The sequence below is a fragment of the Osmerus eperlanus genome, chromosome 22 (genome assembly GCF_963692335.1).
Source record: "Osmerus eperlanus chromosome 22, fOsmEpe2.1, whole genome shotgun sequence".
NCBI lineage: Eukaryota > Metazoa > Chordata > Actinopteri > Osmeriformes > Osmeridae > Osmerus > Osmerus eperlanus.
In genome coordinates, this window is record NC_085039.1 from 11,028,818 (window position 1) to 11,051,149 (window position 22,332).

Below are 22,332 nucleotides of genomic sequence, written 5' to 3' on the forward strand. Positions count from 1 at the left end.
ATGTTGAAAGTTTTTGCATATACACCTTTCTAGATGTGGAAAAGAGATAGGTGACAACATTAGAAAAAAAACAGACAGAGATGAGACATTTTGCTGAAATATGTCTGGAAAGTTTATTGACGCAATGGTCCGACTCATGTTGAACAGCGCTTACAAACAGATCACTTGGAAACAAGTTTTTTAATAAACACGTTTGCAAGGTATTTCCTCAGCAAGAGTCACAACAAAACCCAATAACAAAGTATGGTCTTGAAAACGTTGTTCGACGATTCCATTCTGACTAAATACCATTCATAAAGAATGCACTCTAGTAAAACCGAAGCATCACGTTTTGTAGCTTGTAGTCAATTGGTCCCTGTGTTCACAAACTAGTATAGAGCGAACCATCAATTCAAACACAACTGAAAATACTGAAAGCAAAAGAACAACCACTCCAAATCTACTGACATGTGCTTTTTTCTTAGAAACAGAAGCCTCCTAAATCTTGGGATATATATAGTAGAAAGTAAACACACCAGCAAAGTACAGTCATTTCTGAGGAATCTGTCCACACACCAATGTAGAGGGTGACTAACACAGTACAATACAGGGTCGACAACATTCAACAGGGGAACCAAAAATGGCTTCTGTGTAAATATTGAGAACATTGCAACTCATTCATGTAAGATTTGTTGTGTGAAACTTAACCCGGAAATAATAGGTTATGACGTCAACATGAGTAAATGCTATCTTCTGAAGGAAATTCCCTGCATTAAAGTGGACTGTCCTGGACAATTGACTGATTTTCTTTTAATCAGTCATACAATGTCATCTTAAAATGATCATCATATTAGGAAAGTATGAAAAATATTTTTTTTTATAATTCCATTACACACCAATGGGGGAAATACATTTATTCAACATATTTAGGATTGACAAATCTAAATTTGATTGAAATTTTGATTTGGTCAAAAAACACAGTCAATATCCCAGAGTATACCTAGAGACTAATCACTTACAAAATTACAATCAGGAGCTTTATAAAGTGACACTGAACAGGACCACAACACAATGGCCTTTTCAATAATTTCAATTAGGGCTACACAAACTGGGTAGAATTCCCTTGAATGGGTTGAAACAACAATTACAAAAAACATCTGAAATACAGGGATGTAAAGGATGAATATGTGCTTAGCTTGTACCCAAAGCAATGAGGTTGTGATTGTATACTGCAATTTATATTGTTATTGCTTAAAGGTACAAGATTTATATATCCTTGTTGTAGGATAAAAACATAAAAAAAGTTTATTATTTCATGGTTCTTCGAAAAAACCCAGAAAACAAACATTACAATCATGATGATCAACATTAACAAACGTGAAAAGCAGACGACTTGTTTTTCTCATTCCTATCGCATAAATTAACATTCAAATCTCAATTGACATTTCAAGCAGTAGCGAAACCTATGCAAATGAGTGGCGAGAGGGTTGTAGTGGACACAACTAAGTAAGCATTTGCCCCAAAGAGGAGCTGACAAACACTGTAGCAGCAAGATTCAATCCCCATTTGTCAAATATCTTATATTACATCAGGGTGCTGATTGTTCCCAAGAGAAACAACGTGTTTTTAAGCCTTGCAGCTTTCTGTGGAAAGCAATGGCTTGTAGTTCCAGTACACATATGAATGATTTATGCTAAAATGTGTTGATGGGGGTCATATCCGACTTGGAGACTAATCAGATGTTGTACACAAAAGGATGACACATTGATCCTAAAATATTGACTTTTGACATGTTTTTCCTGCTCCTGAATCAAAAGGATATGGGGTCGCTGGTATGAGTGTTGTTATGTATGCCGATGATATTACTACTGTACATTGGTTAGAGAACAAGGGCCATATCTTAACATGTTACTCACTGTCTGTTACACCTGGCCTTTAAGCTAGCAAGCTATCTGAGATATAAAAAACGTTTGAATTCAGTTCTGTGTGTGTGCTTCTCCTCATGTTTTCTTCCTGAATGGTCCTTTCCTGCCACTGAGCAGTATATTTGGTTTCCAGTAAGGGGTCTTGGTGAAAATATGTACAGGAACCAGGCAACCACAGTACTTTACACGTCCACACAAAACTAATGAACCCTTCAAAAGTTAAGGCAGAAATCTGTGTCATATCTGTGGTTGCTGCCATTCCCATGGCAACAGTCCCAAGGCTTGGTGGCTGATCAAGGGAGTCATTTAAAAGGGAAACGTATTCATCATATGTGTGTTCACAGTGTGTTTGGGCTTTTGAATAGTGGAGTTTTAGCCCCAGTTTGGAAATATATCAGAAAATTGTTGGACCTGGGGATCTGCAAATTACAGTTTGTTAACTTCCTGCTTCCTGTCACATGATCTGGGAAATCATTCTGTGGGAAATTAGGCCGCAGGTTGCATTGTTCTGAGGTTTGTTACCCATTTGTGAAAGTCATTATCCTTTCCTTTCATAATGGGGCATTTATGAAAGGAGAATACTTCAGTGCAACAACACGACAAAGCGAGCAGCTAGCTAGCAATAGAAAACAGCTAACACCCACAATTGCTATGACACATCTACCATACAGGTGACATTAAGTCTGAGAGGACATGACCTTGTAGGACGGTAGGAGCGATGACAAAGCACTCCTACACTTCCTGTTTTGCTATGTATCCCTGTATTTCACAATGTTACCACATTAGCCATCTCCCAATGACATATTGTATTACTTCTACAGAAATGCATCACTTTCTCATTACGACGCATGAATAGGTCCTCTCACCTTTCCACTGCAGTTTGTCTCAGTAACACACAGACAGAAGTTGTGACGTACTGAGAAATGCATAAAGCACCACATATTTAGATGACACTTGCCTTGTTGGAACAGCAATATGTCTGGGTGAGATTAAATATATTGAAGGAGACAGTCCTCCGCCACAAAATAAATAGCTAATATCCAGACATAGAGCCTGAAAACACCTCATGTGCCTCCATAGCGAGCAAGGCTCTCACCATATCACAAACATGACTCTCGAAAAACAAATGAAAAAGTACGAGCGATGTCACTTCCTCCTCACTTCCTCAAAGTCTCAGAGAAACTTCCTGAATCCCCAGAGAGAGTACAAACACCTCTCCCTGAGAGACAGTAAACTCCCTTTGTTGCTTCAAACGCCATTATACCTTTGAGTGCAACAAGTATGAAATACATGAGACCCTCGCCTCAACTCTGTCTTCCTTCGAACGGGAGTTATTTAAAACAAAGAGGATTCCTTGAAAACGGCAGAAGAAAAAACAAAACACCAGTCTTCTTTTTCCTCCCTCAAAAAGTTTCTCTGTCTCGTCCTCCTCTCAAATTCCCCTTTCCAACCAACACCAGAGTCATTTCAATATTTAGTATTCAGACTCTTGTCTCCTCCATCCTGTCTCTACCAACACCACCACCACCTCCTCTCCTCGCCCCTCCCCCTACGTGCTCCGGTAGGTCTTTATAATGTCTTTGATTTGTCGACGGCAGATGGGGCAGCAGGAGTTGGCCATCTTCTTCAGTTTGAGGCCACAGGTGTAGCAGAGACACATGTGGCCGCAGGCGTAGATCACCGTGTCCACCGCGTTCTCGTAGCAGATGGAGCACTCGTCGCCCGACCACGGCCCGCGACCTGACTGGAAGGTAGGAGACTTGGGAAGGCTGACGGGTGAGCTGGGCATGGTTCCTGTTAGGGGGGACGGGGGGGATGAAGGGAGGGATGGGGGAGAGGATGAAGGGGGGGGGGGTGATGGGGGGATGGAGGGGGGGTGAAGGGAGGGATGGAGGGGGGGATGAAAGGAGGGATGGAGGGGGATGAAGGGGGGGATGGGGGGTGAAGGGAGGGATGGAGGGGTGAAGGGAGGGATGGGGAGGGGTGAAGGGAGGGATGGGGGGTGAAGGGAGGGATGGGGGGTGAAGGGAGGGATGGGGGGGTGAAGGGAGGGATGGGGGGATGATGGGGGGGTGAAGGGAGGGATGGGGGGGTGAAGGGAGGGATGGGGGGATGATGGGGGGGTGAAGGGAGGGATGGGGGGGTGAAGGGAGGGACGAACACAAAGAACGAGCATATATTAGTATGCCATTTCAAACACGTTTCTGTCATGTGATGTATTCATTTAGCAGACGCTCTCATCCGAAGCGACAAACAGTTTCGATTTGAACCTGAAACCTGTCGATTCGTCATCAAATGATCTACCACTGAGTTATACTCACACCAGTACCTTTGTCTAAAGCCCGTCATTCAGCCCTTTGATGGCAAGAGATACGACAACGGGAGTGCATAGGCATTGCCTGGCATCACTTTGGAAACCCACACGTTTATGTAACTGTGAGAGCTTAGTGACATAACACACGTGTCCTAGACATCTTGTCCTTTCTCTCTGTCTAAGCAGCAACACCCAGAAGGGGCCAGGCAATGTACTCAACCAACATCACATGACAACATATGGCTCTGACGGTGTTTGTCTCCACTCAAACCCCTGGGGGGGGGGATTGATAAGAGTGGTGAGTGTGTGTTCACGTTTTTGTGGGAAATCGGGTGCCACCATTGCATGTATGCCAGTGTGCAGTGACTCTTTGTGTGTGTGTGTTTGTCTGTGTGTGTGTGAGTGTATCTGTGCCCCACAGTGTGTGGAGAAGGAGGTGTCGACCCACCCCCTGATGAGCTGCAGTAAGCCCCCGAGCCGGGCCCGGCGGTCAGGACGGGGTCAGAGCTCCCACTGCCCAGGATGTTGGGGGTGCGGGGGGACGAGGACGGGGAGCCCGGGCTGGAGGAGCCCCACGCTTCCCCCAGGTGAGTGGAGCCTGGAGGAAGAGATGGAGAAAGAGGGGGGCGGGGGGGAGGAAGAGAGAGGATAAGCTGAAGGGATGTTATTTAACACACTCGGTCTTTTAAAGTAGACGGGCCCTCTCTCTTAGTGCAGACGTGCTTTGTGCTTTCCTCCTTCAGCCTGTTTTGAAGTGGAAAAGGGTAGAATAAACTCATTCAAATTCCCAGAGCAGGTTCTGGAGACGTTGTCGGAATGACGAGTACGCTTAAGGTCACAGGTCAAGTCGTGGACTCCCCTGAATGACATCACATGCTGGCCTCTCAAAGTCAAGGGCACTACACAAGCCAGGGTCAGACACCAGCTACAGGGCATTATCACGTGGGAATGGGACGGTAGAAATCACATCACATAATAGACGTCACCTCGATGTCATTGACCGTGTTTTTTTCAATTGCATTGGCAGATGCAGTCATTTTAAATGAAGAATAATTATTTGTTCAAAGTAGATAATGAAAGAACAGTTTAACATTCAGCGAATAAAAATGCAAATTGATCCCTGTTGCTTGCCGTGTGAATGATAATGAAGACAGTGAAATGCTTTGCTAATTCCCGCCATCAAATCAAGTGACATTGATCGCACACAAAAAAAGCTTTCATGTCTAACAATAGCAAGGTGCAGACTAGCCATCACAAACCTTATTTTTAAGGAACAAACACAGATGCATCGTTGAAGCCACTGTTTATCGGGGCAAGCGCCAGTCATGTTCTTGGTAAAGTAAATATGGTGTTAAACCATTTTTCCTGGATAGCATGTAGGAAACATCTGAACTCCTCATGTGTGTCACAGGGATAAGACCGTCATGACCTCTGACAGCTGACTGCTTTTACACCTCATCTGTCTTCTTCTCTTGTTTTCCCCTCGCGACTTCTCTCCCTGTGCCATGTCCACTGTAGTGCCGATATATGAAGACTGATGTCCATAGTAAGCTAAGCAGCTGGGTGTCCATTTTGGGTCGGAAAACAGACATTGACTTTGACATGGACAGACTCCATCTTGGCTCTGAGGGTGGTGTTTGTTTCCTGAGTGGCAAGGTCCATGACATGACATGCGATAAAGCAACGTTGTACACAAAGCCGTTGAAGGGGGGGGGGGGGGGGGCAGAGGCAGTAGGACTTGGCTTGTTTGTTTGTGATGAGGGTTGTCCTTGTGACCTAAGCCTCCCTGTGTAGGACTGTGCGTGTGTGTGTGTGGTTTAGACAGCCTGCATGTTGTACTGCATGTAAGAATGGGCTATGTAACATACAGTGTGTGCAAGTGTTGGGAATGTAGTTGTAGTGTGGGCATGGATTAGTGAGCCCATGTGTGTGCCTTACTGTTGTACTGAAAATACATTCATACGTATATAAATCCCACGATACGCTGGTCTCCCTGGCGTCACATTACAACATGCTGTCATACTGTATATCTGGAGGGCTCCCTTTCTCAGGAGACCCCGGCCTGGACGTCCCTGTGTCTCCCTCTTAATCATTCCCTCAGACAGACAGACAGATAGACAGGCAGTCATACAGGCAGACAAACAGACAGACAAACAGGCAGGGAGGCAGGCAGGCAGGCAGGCACAGACAGACAGACAGGCAGGGAGGCAGGCAGGCAGGCAGGCAGGCAGACAAGCAGACAGGCAGGCAGGCAGTCATACAGACAAGCAGACAGACAGGCAGGCAGGCAGACAGGCAGACAGTTCCCCCACCATCAGCAGCTGACTCTGGTGCCTGGGTCTGATCCGAGCTTCTCACTGCCAGATCAGATACCAGCGGAGCGCGGACAGCTGGGCACTCCCTCTCTCTCCGTTTACTTATTGCCTCGCTCTCCCTTAATCATCCATCAACATTTTTATCTTTTTTTATCTCTTGGTTTATCACCCTCTGCCTACTCTCTCTCTCTCTCTCCCTTTCTCTCCTTCTCCATCCATCTATCCATCTACTGGCCCCAGACATCTATACGCGAGGCTGTTCTCTGAGTGCTCTCCTCCAGAGCAGTGTGCTATGACAGCTATGTAGACTATGTCACACCAACACTGTCCCACTTTGACAACATAAGACCCGCAATGGGGTCCCCAGTCTGGTGTGTGTGTTTGTGTGTGCGTGCGTGTGTGTGTGATGGATGACTTCAGTCGTGAGGACAACATTTGCTCACCAGGATACACCATTAGGAGTGGAGGATGAAAAGAGGTGGAAAAATAGGAGAGGAGGATGGAATATAGGGCGCCGTTTATAGACTGGGAGAGTGATGGATGGAGGGAGAAGGGAAGAGATGAGGGGGGGAGTGGAGGACAGTTAATCTTCTTAACTTCCCGAGGAAACACTATCCTCTAAACACTGGACTCATTTGCAACCGTGTGGGTGGTCGATGTTCTGAATCACAAACAAATTGTTGATTCAATGTCTTCTTTTAGGAAGTAGGGCAATGGATCCACAACAAGGGGTTTATGTATGGTGAAGGTTTGTAAGAGGAGAGTCATCTTCTTGTTAAACACATATCTAGGCCTGAGTGTTTTGGGGATCGTAGCTTAAGGTCACAAACAGAAGACGGTGTTAAATCACTTAACTCTCTCTCTCTCTCTCTGTCTCTCTCTCTGTCTCTCTCTCTGTCTCTCTCTCTGTCTCTCTCTCTGTCTCTCTCTCTGTCTCTCTGTCTCTCTCTCTGTCTCTCTCTCTCTATCTCAGATGCTCTCTGTCTGTTAATCTCTTCTGCACTCTCTCTTTTTCTTTCACTATCAGGACAAGTAAAGGTTTGCAGGGCTTGGTTTAGACAGGACTATGTATCAAGGCAGTTTATCTCAGAATATACAGTAGGTAGTGTATGTGCGTGCGTACGTGCGTGCGTGTCCAGGCAGCGCTTAAGCGTTTCCACATTTATATCTCACATCTTCGTCAAAGCTCTCGTCTTCCTCAACATCCCAGTGTTTATACCCCTGACATGTTAGCATTGATGCTATCATCCGTTATCATTAGTGAGGATCTGCTGGGTAATGGATGACTGGAGAGAGTCCATTCTGCAGGCCAGTCACAGGCCATTACAGGGGAACACAGACAGAATCCAGGCCTTCTGAGTATGCCCTTCCCCATACCCTTTGCACACTAGTATCCTTCAGTGATCCTGCTATGTAGACACTCCAGTCTCGACCTTACCTAGTCACTCACCCTATGAAGTTGGGGACCTGTGACATTTCTGTGAAGAATTTTGCTCGAGAATTGGAACAATAAACACTCTGACCCTTTTGAATATCCCCCTTCACTTATGTAGCCTATAATGTAGCCTAGCCACAAGGAAGCTATATGTAGCTTGTGGACTGAAATGTGGTTCTACAGGGAAAAAGTTCAATACCCACACATCTACGGTGTTGTTTTCATGTGTGTTATTGACCGTCTTGTCTGCATAAGCCACCACAGCCGCAGTGCTAAAGTTAGCCACACGCAACCTGTAATAGACCAAAGTCGGTCATCTCCCTGTGTGGCTCCACAGAAATGGAGGGAAAAAATCTAATATGGCCGCCGCATCTACTGTGTACTTTAATTGGGGTCCTGGTAAACAGAGGCACGTCAATAACACGATGACCTCAGGGGTCATGGGGTATTATTGTAGCATGGGGTAATGGACCAAGGGCAAACAAGCAACATGCAACTAACTTAGCAAGCAGCATGCTATAACAATGGGGGTTAGGCTCTAGCGATATGTGATCCGGACGTTTTCAGACGTGCTTCTGTGAGTGAATGTGTTTTTCCATATCTCTTTTTCTGCCCTTCTCTCCTTCTCTGTCCGTCTGACCCATAGATATATATAAAGGGTAGATGTCTCGTCCGCGTTGCCGGACAACGGAGTCGAACGTCCGCACATAGCGGCCATCTAGAGCAAGTTATGGTCATTTAAAAAGTACATGTAGCATCAACACAATGTTATGGGTGAGCGAGTTGACTGTAGCAAGATGGCCGCCGTGTGCGGACGTTCTAGACTCCGTCTTAATACATCTAGTCTTTATATATATCTATGGTCTGACCCTCTCCCTGCTCTCCTCCTCTGTGTTCTCTATCCCTTCAAAGATGTCCCTCTTCAACCTCCACCATGGTCTCCCCCCCCCAAACCTCCAACATCTACCAGCACTAAAAAGAAAGTATATTTAGTCCCACTTGTCCTCAGACAGACATATAACGCTGGAACGTCTGGATGCTTCAATCAATTCAAGCTTGTAATTAGGACTCAATTGAGAGACCCTAATGTGAAGGGGAAAATGAGGGAGGTGAATTCAAAACAATTCCAGTTGAAACCTTTTTTTCTAAAAGTTCTTCTTCTAATGACGAGTCAAATGTCTTCTATTTTTTTCCCCCAGAAAGTTTGATAGTTGAAGTTATTACTTTTGATAGCGTACAAAGCACTTACTATCTCCGACTCCTCCTTCGATGTACCACAGGTCTAGTTAGCCACCTGGGACTCCGACACGGCTGCCGTTGCCAATAAAGAACGGAAGCATAGACCTCCTACACACACACACACCTTTCATGCTCAGAGTCATTATCAGTGTGTAATCAAGTGTCAGGCGGTCTGGCACGCCACTGAGAGGAAAAGTGTGCGTCCTGCTGGGGACTAGTCACGTCCCCGACCTCCCGCTGTGAAAGGTCACCACCCGCCCTCCTCTCACACTCTTCCTTCGTCGCTCTCTCGCTTCCTGTTATTTCCTTCTCCGTGCTCGAGGTTCCTCCGTAATCCTCCTCACTGTATTTAGACTTCCTGTCTGCAAGAGGGAGGCTTCAAGGTACGCCAATTACTCTTTCCAACTTCCTGTGGCTCGACTCGATCAGGCCCTGATCCTGAACCTAATCTCCAGAGCAGTGTGAATCTTTATAGGTGGTCAGTATCTTAACCACAGCGTTAAGCCCGAGACAGAAAAGGGCTGCATTTAGACCTGAAATCCTTTCTTAAAGCCAACAACAGCTTATAGATTAGAACGGTCTTTCAGCTCCACAAGAAGATAACTGTGAACACTAATCTTTAGCCTGCATTACAGTTAGTGTTTACATGTAGTGTTTTGCTTTCATCCAAAGCAAGGCACTTTCATGCGCACACTCTCTCAACTTCAGTGCTGCCATCGCGTTTTGGTCGGGGGTTGTGAATTCCTCACACTACGGAGACTGTGTAGGTTGCAGTGTGTGTGTGTGCTTATGCCTAAGTTAGTGACGTATGCTAATGACGTATGCTAATGACGTAAGCTCCACGAGAACGCATTTTCTTTCCCCAACAGTCAGCATCCCTATTTCATTCCCTTGAACTCACTTACCCAGAATCCTCAGCTGCGTGACGGCTCCGTGCAGGCCAAAGAACATCCAGAGCGGGCGCGAGTTGTCCACGCACACCTGCATCCCCGCGCCGACGCCATTGTGGCTCAGAATCACCTCCCCTTCCTGGTTGACCAGAAGCCCAGGATGTCGCTGCTCTGGAGCGGCGTGGGCACGCGGCACACGGCCCAGAACTCCTTGCGGTCGACGAGCGCCTCCGGGTTGTATGGCAGGTCGCTGGGCGCAGCGCGGCCGGGTCGCACGACGTCACGCCGTAGGAGAGCGAGCCGAAGCGCGCCGGGCTGGACTTGGTCACCTTGATGAAGACGGTCTCGCCCATGCGCAGCGGCCGGTCGGTGAAGACGAGCGTGCGCTCTTCGCGCGCGTGCTCCGACCGCGCCACCGTCTGCTCGTCCAGCGTCTGGATGTGGGCGCCGCGCAGCTGGTGGAAGCGGAGGTCGCTCTCGAGCGCCGGCGGCAGCAGCGACGACTGCTGGGAGTTGAGGGAGTTCTGGGGGATGGGGCAGAAGGAGGAGGCCGAGCCGCCGGGGGCCAGGCGGAGGGCGTGGCCCCGGTGGGGGCGCGGGGCGTGCTCGTCCTGCGGGAGGTTGAGGTCACAGAGGCTGACGGAGAGGCGGGAGTCGTCGGCCTCGCGGCGCAGGGAGGAGGAGCGGACCGTGGTGAAGGAGCGCGGGCGAGGCAGTCCGGCGGACCACCTCGCTCTCTGGACGGGGAAGGACGGGGACAGAACGTCAGACATGGTCCCAACTGTCATGTGGTACACAGTAATGACTTAGAATGGTGTGTGTGTGAGAGAGGAAAAAACTGATTAGAGGGAGACAGAGAGAGAGAGACAGAGAAACAGAGAGAGAGAGAGAGAGAGAGAGAGAGAGAGAGAGAGAGAGAGGGAGAGAGGGAGAGATGGAGAGAGGGAGGGAGAGAGAGAGAGAGAGAGAGAGAGAGAGAGAGAGAGAGAGAGACAGAGAGAGAGAGAGAGAGAGAGAGAGAGAGAGAGAGAGAGAGAGAGAGAGAGAGAGAGAGAGAGAGAGAGAGAGAGAGAGAGAGAGAGAGAAGAGAAAGAGAAAGAGAAAGAGAAAGAGAAAGAGAAAGAGAAAGAGAAAGAGAAAGAGAAAGAGAGACAAAGACAAATGAAAAAGACCAATTTCAATGATTCTACAAGCTAGTTTTAGATGTATTAAGTACTGGATTATGCATTAAATCTGTAACCCGGCTGCTCTAAGCAAGACACCAGCAAAAGCAATTAAAGAATGGAGATATGGTTGGTTGCTTTAGAACCAGTGGGGAAGTGACTCAGTGAAGTCTAGATGCTTGATTACTGTCTGACTATGATAACAATTACAGATACAATTTCAACAACGCAAAAATCACTGGGTGTGAATAATTTCGACCATATTTTCTCATGTAAGATTTGTGACAAAGATGTGCGTGGCAGTATCTACCACGGTGCTCAGTTGATATCTGCCAACACATATCCCCCTTCACTGTAACATTAAGAGGTGTAGAGTGCTTGGGCTACACACTCTCTCCCTCTCCCTCTCCCTCTCTCTCTCTCTCTCTCTCTCTCTCTCTCTCTCTCTCTCTCCTCTCCCTCTCCCTCTCCCTCCCTCCCTCCCTCCCTCCCTCTCTCCCTCTCTCTCTCTCTCTCTCTCTCTCTCTCTCTCTCTCTCTCTCTCTCTCTCTCTCTCCCTCTCTGTCTCTCTCTGTCTCCCTCTCTCTCTCTCTCTCCCTCTCCCTCTCCCTCCCCTGGCTGCTTCCAGCCTTGCCCAGCCCCCAGCTGCATGAGGCCAGGGACGCAGCTGAAGACAAGGCCTTTAATGTAGCAACCCCCCTCCACCCCTCCAACCCCCCAGACCAACGGCAGGGTAAAATTAGACTGCCATCCTGACAGAGACCACTGTCAGTCTTTGCGAGGGTGGGGGACCCCTATCATTCAGAACAGAAGGGAGGATGTGTGTGCAGCAAAGAGAGGAGGAAGAGAAAAATGAATGACCCATTTAATGTAGTGTAGTTGTGGGGGAGAGACAGAACCAGCCTGGAGAGGACAGGGAGGACACACAGACAGCGGTCACGGAGAGTCAATGAGATAGAGAGAGAGAGAGAGAGCGGGAGAGAGAGCGGGAGAGAGAGCGGGAGAGCGAGCGGGAGAGCGAGAGAGCGAGAGAGATAGAGATGGGCCTCAGAAGGAGAGACAGGAACCAAAGTGATCCTGACTGACCTCCCTCCACGGAGAGGGCTGTGAAAACCGACACCTCCATCACTCAAAGTGAAAGAAGGAGACCTTAGACTGTGTATGAGAGGGGGAGAGAAGGAAAAAAAAAGAAATAGAGAGAGAGAGAGAACGGCCTCCCTGTAAAGAGTCATCCAGCCTGTTCCCCTGTTCTCTCTCTATCCCCCACAGAGAAGGGACTACTGCACCTCAGGCCAGCCCGAGACAGGAACAATATGCTTCTTCTCCAAATATGTTTCTACTGTGGTTTAAATCCTTAGAAATGAATGTGTCTATAGATTGCAACAACAAAAAAAGAAAAGATAAATATATTATAAATACACAACTAGTGTATTCACATAAACACTAAAAGACACTGTGGGAACCAGATAGTGCCTGTTAGCAGGGGAAATACACCAAGATTATCACAGCATCCTCTTTCATGGAGCTGGCTAAGGAGATTAGACCCAGATTGACTGAGAGAGACACTGTTTCAGGAAGCGACTGTATGCTGCCTGACTGGCTGGCTGACTGCCTGGTGGACTGCCCGCCTGGTTGGCTAGATGACCATTTGGCCAGCTGGCTGGTTGGGTGGCTGGTTGGTTGGCTAGATGATTATCTAGATGGCTGAATATCTACCTGGCTGGCTGACTTGGTTTGCTGGATGGCTGGCGGGCAAACCATTTAATGTACTGAAATGACTGACTGCCGTAGCTGTTACCCCACACCAGTGAATTTAGATTAAGTTGAAAATGTACTTTAACTGCCTTCTTTGGTCCATAAAGACAATGATTGACGTTTCCCACTGATGTGTGACTGACACTTGTAATGTGAGTGTAATGTAACCAAAGACAATGAGCGTTGAGGGAATGTTTGATCCACTCTTAGTCTCCTGTCTGTTCGGATACACCTTCCTTACATAGTGCTCACTCTGATCTCTTTATACACTGAAAGCCAGACCGCATCACAGACTCCTCAAAATCCTGCCATGTCAGTTAGTGTTAGCAGCTGAGATCTGGGACAACAGAGATGAATGACTCACCACCTAAGGCCCAGTAATTGTTCTAATTGATCTTTTCCAAGGAGGGTAATTGGGAGGGGCAGGGCCTCGGAAGCCTGCTAATGGTCCGTTAAATATTCCAAAAAGCACAGCGAGGTTGCTGCTCAGGGCTATGAGAGCTAGCGATGACTAGCGTTAGCGTATATTGGATCTGATGGCTGCACTATCCGTCCTCCCTGTCTCAACAGCCTCTCCCCCCCCCCCCTTCGAGTCTGCCTATGAACATGAAGGGGTCTGAAAAACGAGGATAGAATTCCTATAATTGAACAGCTCAGTTGCATTAGAGAAAAATAAAAAAAATAAAAAAACAGTCTCATTCTCAGCGCCGATTTGATTCCATTTCCGTTTTCCACACCCTGTGGGGCAACTTTTGGAGAGAGACATTTTAACGGGCGGCGACTCAATCTGAAGCACTTAGTGACGTTGTAAAGCCCGATGATTTGTGGAATGATTGTCCCAAGGCTGCGGAGAACTGCTCAGGCATACTAACGACTCAGCCGCAAACGATTCCGGAACTGAGTGAAGAAGCCTGTGGCCCACTCCAGTCAAAATAGCAGGAGGACTTTCAGTAACATCGGCGAGTGAAGCTGATGGCGGTGGTGTGCGTGCGCGGTGTGTGGATTTCAAGGGATCTATTTGTTCATTACCGAGCAGCACTCCGTCCTAAATTGGATTATCAGTGGAGGGAGGATGGTCCAGTGACACATGCAGGTCTCCTGGTACTCAGGAAGGAATTGAGTTTGGGAGGGGATGATAGAACGACTCTGGAGAGAGACAGGATGTAAGAGAAGAGAGAGGCGCACGAGGAGGGAAGGAGGGAGGGAGCGAGGGAAAGAGGAGGAGGGAGGAGAAAATGAGAAAACCTATTTCTCTTTTCACGAGGGTTGAAAACCTAAAAGGAAGTGTGGAAGCTGGTTTCATCTCCCTTCCTCTCACTCTCTCTCTCGGTCTGTTTCTCGCTCTCTGTCAAGGTGTTTGTCTCTCTCCCACTGTCCGACTTTCTTTCTGTCTCAAACTCAAACTTCTTTCTCTTTCTGTCTCCTTCTCAATGAATATGGCGTGGAATTGCGTGTTTTTCCTCCGCGCCGCATCTCAAGCAGTGTATGTGCCCGCGCTTATGCATGTGTTGTACCCGTGTGTGTACCCGTGTGTGTGCGTGTGTGTGCGCGTGCGTGGACTGTGACCTCACCAGCTGCTGCCTCGCTCATCGTGCTGCACCTGCTCTTGAGCGGATGCAACCTTTTGTCCCATTGGTCGCTTTCATATTCACTAGCCACAGATGTACAATCTCATTGGCCGAGGCCACATTTAAGCTCTCTGAAAAGGAACTTCAAACAGAGTGGGCACTCTGCTCTCAACCTAACCCCGTTAAGGAAGTCACTGTGATAGGAGCACAGAAGAGCCAGCTGCAGACACAGGGAGAGAGGGAGACAGAAAGCGAGAGCAGAATAGGTGGGGGGGGGGTGGGGGGGGGGGCTTCTTACAAATTAAAACACATTCAATTGAGAACCAAATTCACCACCTGGCAGGCTGCACCAATAATCATCGAGAGAGGGCTGGAAGATATCGAGAGATATGAGCCGTTGTTGTTTTGGCTATCTCTGAATGCCGTTCATTAGAACGTGACTCGATGTCTGACCCAGTTCATCACCTGTCTGTCTGGCTTTCTCTACATGGGAGGTAGAGAAAGGGAGGAGAAAGGCGACATGGTTTAAAAACTCTGAATGCTTTAGATTAGAACCCACCCAATTTTACACATGTTGGGCTAAACCAATAAATACACGGTATCAAACCAAGGTTTTGGCTTCCCATTTGAGTGTTTGTTGATGAGGGCCAAGCTCAGAAGGACACAAGCTGTATGTGTGTGTGTGTGTGTGTGTGTGCGTGCGTGTGTTTACGGAGAGAGAGGGGCGAGGCAGGCTTAATGGCTTTGCTAGCTTTAGCAGACGGAACGTGCCATAGGCCCAAGCCAAGGTTGTGGCTCTCCTGTGAGAGGAGGGATTTACTGTTAAGCCTGGATTTCTCTCTCTCTCCCTCTCCCTCCCTCTCCCCATCCCTCCCTCTCTCTCTCTCTCTCTCTCTCTCTCTCTCTCTCTCTCTCTCTCTCTCTCTCTCTCTCTCTCTCTCTCTCTCTCTCTCTCTCTCTCTCTCTCTCCCTTTCCCTCTCCCTCCCTCCCTCCCTCCCTCTCTCTCTTTTATCCCCGGCCTCCCGGGCGCTCTCCTCTTCTGAGTGTGACTGAGGGACTGGTCTGGGGGAGGAGAGGAGAGAGGGATGATCTGTGCTTTTAGTACAGTATAATACAGCGGGCAGCACAGCTGACAGCGGAACTGAGAGTGGCGTGGTCTCCAGACAGAGTCACTGATGGAGAGATGAAAACAGGATGGAGAGAAAGGGCTTGGCAGAGTGAACACAGCAGAGGGAAATAGTGCATCAAGGGCATAGTAAGGAGAGAGAGCGAGAGAGAGAGAGAGAGAGCAAGAGAGAGAGAGAGAGAGAGAGAGAGCATTATGCAAAAAACATACGTGGAAAGAGAAGAAAAAAGCCAGAGAGACTACGAATGAGAGGAGGAGCCACATCGCGTCCTCCTGGCGCCGTGCCAGTCTGTCAGTCCCCCAGGTCCCTCAGAGCCCTGTGTTCTGCTCTGAACCCTTGCCTCCCTCTCATAGGCCAGCTGGTCCCCGCGGCGACACATGGCCCTGAACAAAGAGCCGGGCAAATGCCCCACAAGTCACACAAGCCCGGTCCCTTAGGTCATCGCCAGAATCAGTCATGCGCCGCTGTGCTCCACCAATCCAGAAGCCCATATCCGAAGAATTAATAACTCCCATTGTAAGATTCTTACATTAAACCCCGTCGACTGTTTTTATTTCTTTCTGGGCCGGCCAATTGCGCCGTCGCTGAGCTATCAATAGGCTAAACCTTTTGTTTTGGTGAGGCAGGGTGGAAGGTGGGAATTCCGACCCAAGACTTAACAACTTACTGGACTTTGAGTTTAATCTAGAAATATAATCCGTTTGTAAAATCGTGCAGTTGGCAGGGTCAATTAATAAGGGCGTAAAGACATTTCTTTTGGATTCTTCAATTGATTTTCATTTATATGTTCATTTTTTCCGTATGTGGATCTTAATTCTTTTAACAGACTTTAGTTCCATTCAGATAGAAGTGTGGGATGACACTTAACAACCTCTTATAAAAAATAATTCAGGGATACATTGTGTTATTTCTTTGGCACGGTTCCCTTCAACAAGGCGTGGCATCGTCTCTAAATAGGGATGTTCCACAGCTGGTCAAAGTGCCGGGCCCGATCCAGGACATCATTAGTCCACGGAGTAGCGTGTGTCGTCGTTTCAACACAGGAAAAACGTGTGCGGGTCAGGAAGACGAACACCTCGGGAAGCAAAGAGATATTTCTTGGCAGCACACCTCTGGCCCTGCACCGTGAACTTTCCTAGTTGAACTTGTGATCCTCTTCCACGCTGTCATCGAGGTTGTCAACGCTCTACACAGCCAGGATCATCTAATATGCACTTCCTGCACCAATCAGATAAGAATAAGTCATCTTGGCCTGTCTGCCTCCTAAGCAAATAATGAATTCAGTGACTGAACATGTGTGCCCAGAAGTTCAACCGTGTATATTATAATCGTATTTTCACTGTGAGTGCTTCCAATGCATCCAAACCACTACATTTCCTGTTGAAAACACAGAGAATGACAAAGTTACAGCATCATTTCTGCTTTGGGAGTTATTGTTGGAGGTACTGCCTGAAGTCAGGGACCTTTAAATGCTCCTATTTAACAGGAATTAGCAGAAGCTAAGCCAAGTCAAACTAGTCAAATGGCAGAGGTAACCAAATAATAGTTTTACTGAAAGTAGCGAGTTACAGTCTCTCAGGGGATGGTTTTGAAAGGCCTCCTCAAAGCTTGTAGAAGGTTCCAGATGACTTCATGTTATTGCGGTCCCAAGACTGAACCCAAAACACCCAGCCTGGCTGCAAACTGTAGCTCCAAAACAATGTCCAAGAACCAAAATTCCCAAAACACCAAGTTCTGATTCAGTTTCATGCAGAACAGTTCCATATTCTGCACACTATTCAGCTCATAACTTAAATGGATTAATGTTTTATTCAATCAGTAATAGACATTATCAAAATATTTGATATTTTCCAATCCAATAGTTCTTACTTGCAAATGTAGGTTTGCATAAAGAGCTTGTCTGACCTTGTCCCTTTGTAAATCTTTGCTCCTAGTCATTAGAAACATTAGTCTCTCAAAGTAATCACTCTTCCTGTTTTGCCCTTGGGGTGAAAGAAAACAGTTGGAGTTTGCATAGGGAGACAAAACAAACATGGAACTAAGTGCCTTTGATGAATGTTCCCCTGTATGCTAATGATCTTTCCCTCCTTCTTACTTTCTTTCTCTCTTCTTTCTTTCCCTTTTTCTCTCCCTTCTCTCTTTCTTTCTCTCTCTATCCCCACGCTGTCTCTCATTGCTGTTGTGCAACTGCACAGTTGCAATAACACATATTCACATTAGTGCTAGCCAGAACCCCCCCCCCCAAACGGACCTGTTTGATCCAGATTTCATATGTCATTAATACTTCAGTTAATACAATAATGCTCTGCTCAACACAGCTGCTTCTGCTCCGTAAATAAAATATAAATATTTTTTTTTTTTTGGGGGGGGGGGGGGGGGTTTGCTTCAGTGTAATGATTAACTGTCTGTATGATATAGAAGTGCATGCTTTTACATTCATACATTGTCTGTGAACTCTGAACTCCCAATCGAGAGGTACCTTTACAAACGAGACGGAGAAGGAGAAGTTTTTCTCCTTTCTGACTCTGAATGCAATAGTAAGAGATCCAGATGATCATTCCTGATTCAATCCTCATAGCCCTCCTCTCGCCTTTCAGTGTTTACCTGATGTCTTCACCGAGGGCCAAACCAACAAGGCTTTGATCCACGGTCGTCTATCAGTGTAAAGTGAGTCTGTTTGGCGTTTTGGCGAAGAAAAGAACCAACACGTAAACAAAGAAGCCCGTCCCTCGTGTCTCTCTATCTGTCAAACTTTCACAGCTCGTTGGCTCGTTTGAAAACCTATGGGAGGTTTTTTCACGTAGCCCTCGCCAGTCAACCCAAGAGGCCGCATTCCGCAATCACTGGTGATTTGTCTCACTAAATAAACAATGCCTCAAACTGAAATCGAGAAAAGAATGTTAGGGGGGGGGGGGGGGGGGGGGGCATTTATGGAATCAAGTGGAATTATTTTCGATTTTTTGAATCCATACAGTCTTGAACAAGTTTCAAGGGGCCCAGAGCCCCAAATCACTGCGACTCCCTTCTAATGTTCTGGTTCTCCTAAGGTTCTCCTAAGGTTCTCCTAAGGTTCCTAGTGATGCGACCAGAGACTCGTACAGGACGTTCCTTCCACAGAGTGAACGACAGTTGGATGCTCTCTGCTTCACCTTTTTTTTTTTTTTATTGGTGTTGATGGACAGTGGAGGTAGATCCTCAAATACTGCACAGGACATAGAGGTCTTCAATCCTGTCCGGGGCTAGCATTGTAACTGATCTACAGCAGATGGTGTCCGCTGCATAGACTGTTTAAGTTGACAGCCGGAACGCTCAAACGTGAGTCAGTCTTACAGAGGGGCGTCGGAGCGCCTGATTGGCCCGAGGCTTCGCTCAATGTGTCAGGGGGCCCTCACGTCAGCCTGGTTTTCACAGGTGTCACCTAGGGGTGCTAACTGATGAGGGTTACACGGTACCTGTCGGACCCAGAGCGTGCACACGCACAGCACGCATGTACAGACAAACTGTTCCCAACAGCTGGAACTGGTCAACCTCTTTCTCCGTCTCAAATGGCTCTCCGTGTGCAGCAAGTGAGTTTGTGCGTGCGTGAGTGAGTGAGCTGACTGTCGAACGACACAATAAGAGCAATCAGCTTGCAGTCCGGATTCATAAACACCATGGCCCATGACTATGTGATATGAACCCCACCGCCCCACACAGTAATTCCTCTGTCTCGGATGATGGAGCCTAGCCAGGTTACATTACTAGCCCAAGGCCTGGAGCAGTAGCATGACTCACCATTAATGCTCAGGTGTCACTTCGAGTCTCTATTTAGTATTAGCATGGAGCTGTTCATAGCTCCAGGTAACGTCTGCCAGATAGGCAGGTCTAATAATCGAGCCAGATTAGGTCACAAGTTGATATCTGCAGGCACTGGCAGATGTCATGATTCTTAGATAGGGTGTGATGGGGGCAGGGGAGAGGGGGGGGCAGATTTATCCATCCCATATTTCTTCTTGTCTCAGTTCCATTAGAAACAAGGTGAGGTCATTATCCTGCTGAGGGTGTCTGTGGTCACGTTCAAATCATCTCTCCACCTGTAATTCTACCGAAACATATTTCTATCGGATGACCTATGAAATGATAGATATGTCCCCTTGTGTGTCACCTCATCAGAAGCCGCCGTACTGTCGCCACAGGCAACCAGGGGGCCTTCCTTTGTTCTTCACCTTCAGCCTTGACTGTAGTGGAGACCTACGGAACAACCGTTCCAGAACGTGGGACAAGTGGAACACATGGAACACGTGGAACACATAAACAACAAAGGCATGAGAATGCAGGCTACATAGGCTACTTAAGCTAGTGGTAAGAACAGTAATGTACGCTTTCTTCACAGTGACAAATGAAGGTGGACCAGTAGAAAACGTTGATGTTAAAGACCCACTTGTCCAGCCAATGGTATTCGTAGAAAGTGTTGGCAGCAGTGTTAGCTAGACAAACACGATCGTTGTTTAAATAAAGCTCGAGTCAGAAGACTTCTCGGATCTGAGATCAGTTTTAAGATCGGCCATCCTCTTTGCCAACCAAGCCTTTCCCACACGAAACGAAGGTCACATTCTGACTTTAGATCAGTATAGCTGGAGGGCAATGTGCATTGAGCCAAGCAGGAAAACAGATCTGTCTTGACGTGTACACACTGGAACCATTCACTTACATTAATAGAAAGTGTTATTTAATGCATCTACCGGCAGAAGGGAGAGAGGGTAATTCTCAGGGACAGGTAGCATCATTGATTTGAATGGGAAGTGATGGCTGCCTGGGAGGTGTGTGTGTGTGTCTGTGTGTAAACCTGCATGGATGTGTGTGTAGTTCTCTCTCAAGTAAATAAAAGCAACGTGCGTGAAGGTAACCCAGAGGAAGCCTCCCTCTAATAAACATTATGACTCTAAGGTGCATGAGCCGAAACCACTTACGCATGAAACGTCCCTCAGGCTAGAGTTCCAGCGTGGAGATTTCAATCGAAATCCTCCTACAGTAAGATGCTACTGTACCAAAGTGAAAGCCATGAAAAGGATTACAACTGAATTCACGTGGAGGGACACGACCAAGCGGTTTTAACTGCTTTTGTTCTAAATGTATTGTCTGTTCTAAAGCAGTGGGTGCATGATTGAAGGCAGATGAAGGCTACAGGGAAGCTACCCCCACAAAGGATAAGCCTCAAATGCTAATCTGATGTGGTTCTTCCAGACAACGAAAGGTTCAATGATGACAACTAGCCTTTCTCAAGTGACAAATAACGATTGCCCATATGATTAACTGTGTTTCTATCTGTCTATCTGTCTCCGCAGTACAGTTACACACCCTTGAACAAGATCCAGTGTGTGAGGGCAGATGTCAGTCAGAAGGCCCCTGAGGTTTCCTGCAGTGGCCCCCGCCCCATGCTCTCTAGGCTGCCCTATATATGGCCTGATTGAAAACAAAGTGCGGTAGATTGACTTCATTTGGATCGGGGAGAGCTGTTTGAACCGCGATCTGAGCTCTGTGCTCTGAGCAGTTTACAAAGAGGCCAGGGAACTCCCCGAGTGACGTAGCACCGAGTTCAAACTGTCCAAACTAGAAAACACGTGTTTCACCAAAGGGGCTCGCTCACAACTCTTGACATTGCCATCTGACTTTACCCTGGAAGACAGAAAATGTCCAAAAAAGACAGCAAGAATTTCTATTCCCCTCCCTGTTACGCAATTTCTGGTTTGGTGGGAAATACGACCCAATGATGGGTATGTCAGTAATAACATGTTGTTATCTGACATGTGGTTACATCCCACACTGACAGATCAGTCTATCGAGGAATACAGGTTAGGGCACAGTTGTCATCGCTGCTCACTCCTACACCGGCAGCAAAACATCACACCCCATGGCTAGCTGAGCCAGACATAGCCTTGTGTTGTCAATCAGCACTCCTCACAATAGAAATCTAAATGTGCTATCTACAGAAAACATGTGACCTCTCGTCTATTTTTACACAAACAGGGGGCTGGGTTTGTGGGGATTGGAGGGAGATGACAGCACTGGAACCCTGGGGATCTGACACATTCATAATCCATAGAAGCGCCACGTCGCCACATCAAAGGCTTGGCATTGCTAGCCTGTGCCATGCCTTTGAGGCACGCATGCTAAGCTACGTAGCATGCCTTGCTAATGCACAGGGGCGTTGCCATTTAATGGATCTTGCCGCACAGTTGTAAACACAGGGGCTAAATGTTGGTCAGATATAGGTAGCCTTTTGATCTCTGTTTCCATCAGTTAGGAACGGGCTATCCTGCAAGTTGGGTAAGCGAGGGCCATGGCTCTCATGTAAAATAGACATGTTTACAATAGATACTAGGCCTCTCAAATTTGAGGGAACTAAATGACCTAGCATTCAGCCTGAATACTTTCCACTTCACTATGATACTATAATCATATATTAATAATAGTAATATGCATCACTTAGCTGAATGATTTGGTCCTATGATAGACGCAGAACAACATAGTGAGAGAATAACTCCCATTTAATTCATTCAGACTTAAAACCATGAGTCAGACCCATGACCTGAATATATATATAATATAGCAAGCCCCACACCCACTCTTCCTCTCAAACCC

At 47.2% G+C, this 22,332-nt stretch overlaps 1 protein-coding gene across 1 annotated transcript in view; it reads right to left on the reverse strand.

Annotated features, from left to right (window-relative positions):
* Positions 1-390: 390 nt before the first annotated feature.
* neurl1aa (neuralized E3 ubiquitin protein ligase 1Aa) overlaps positions 391-22,332 on the reverse strand; it is a 29,367-nt gene continuing 7,425 nt past the window's right edge. Inside the window, 6 exon segments of the mRNA XM_062448255.1 lie at positions 391-3,698; positions 4,667-4,816; positions 10,113-10,247; positions 10,250-10,348; positions 10,351-10,820; positions 10,822-10,834. Of these exon segments, the coding sequence (XP_062304239.1) occupies positions 3,454-3,698; positions 4,667-4,816; positions 10,113-10,247; positions 10,250-10,348; positions 10,351-10,820; positions 10,822-10,834 (1,112 nt within the window). The 3' untranslated portion in view covers positions 391-3,453.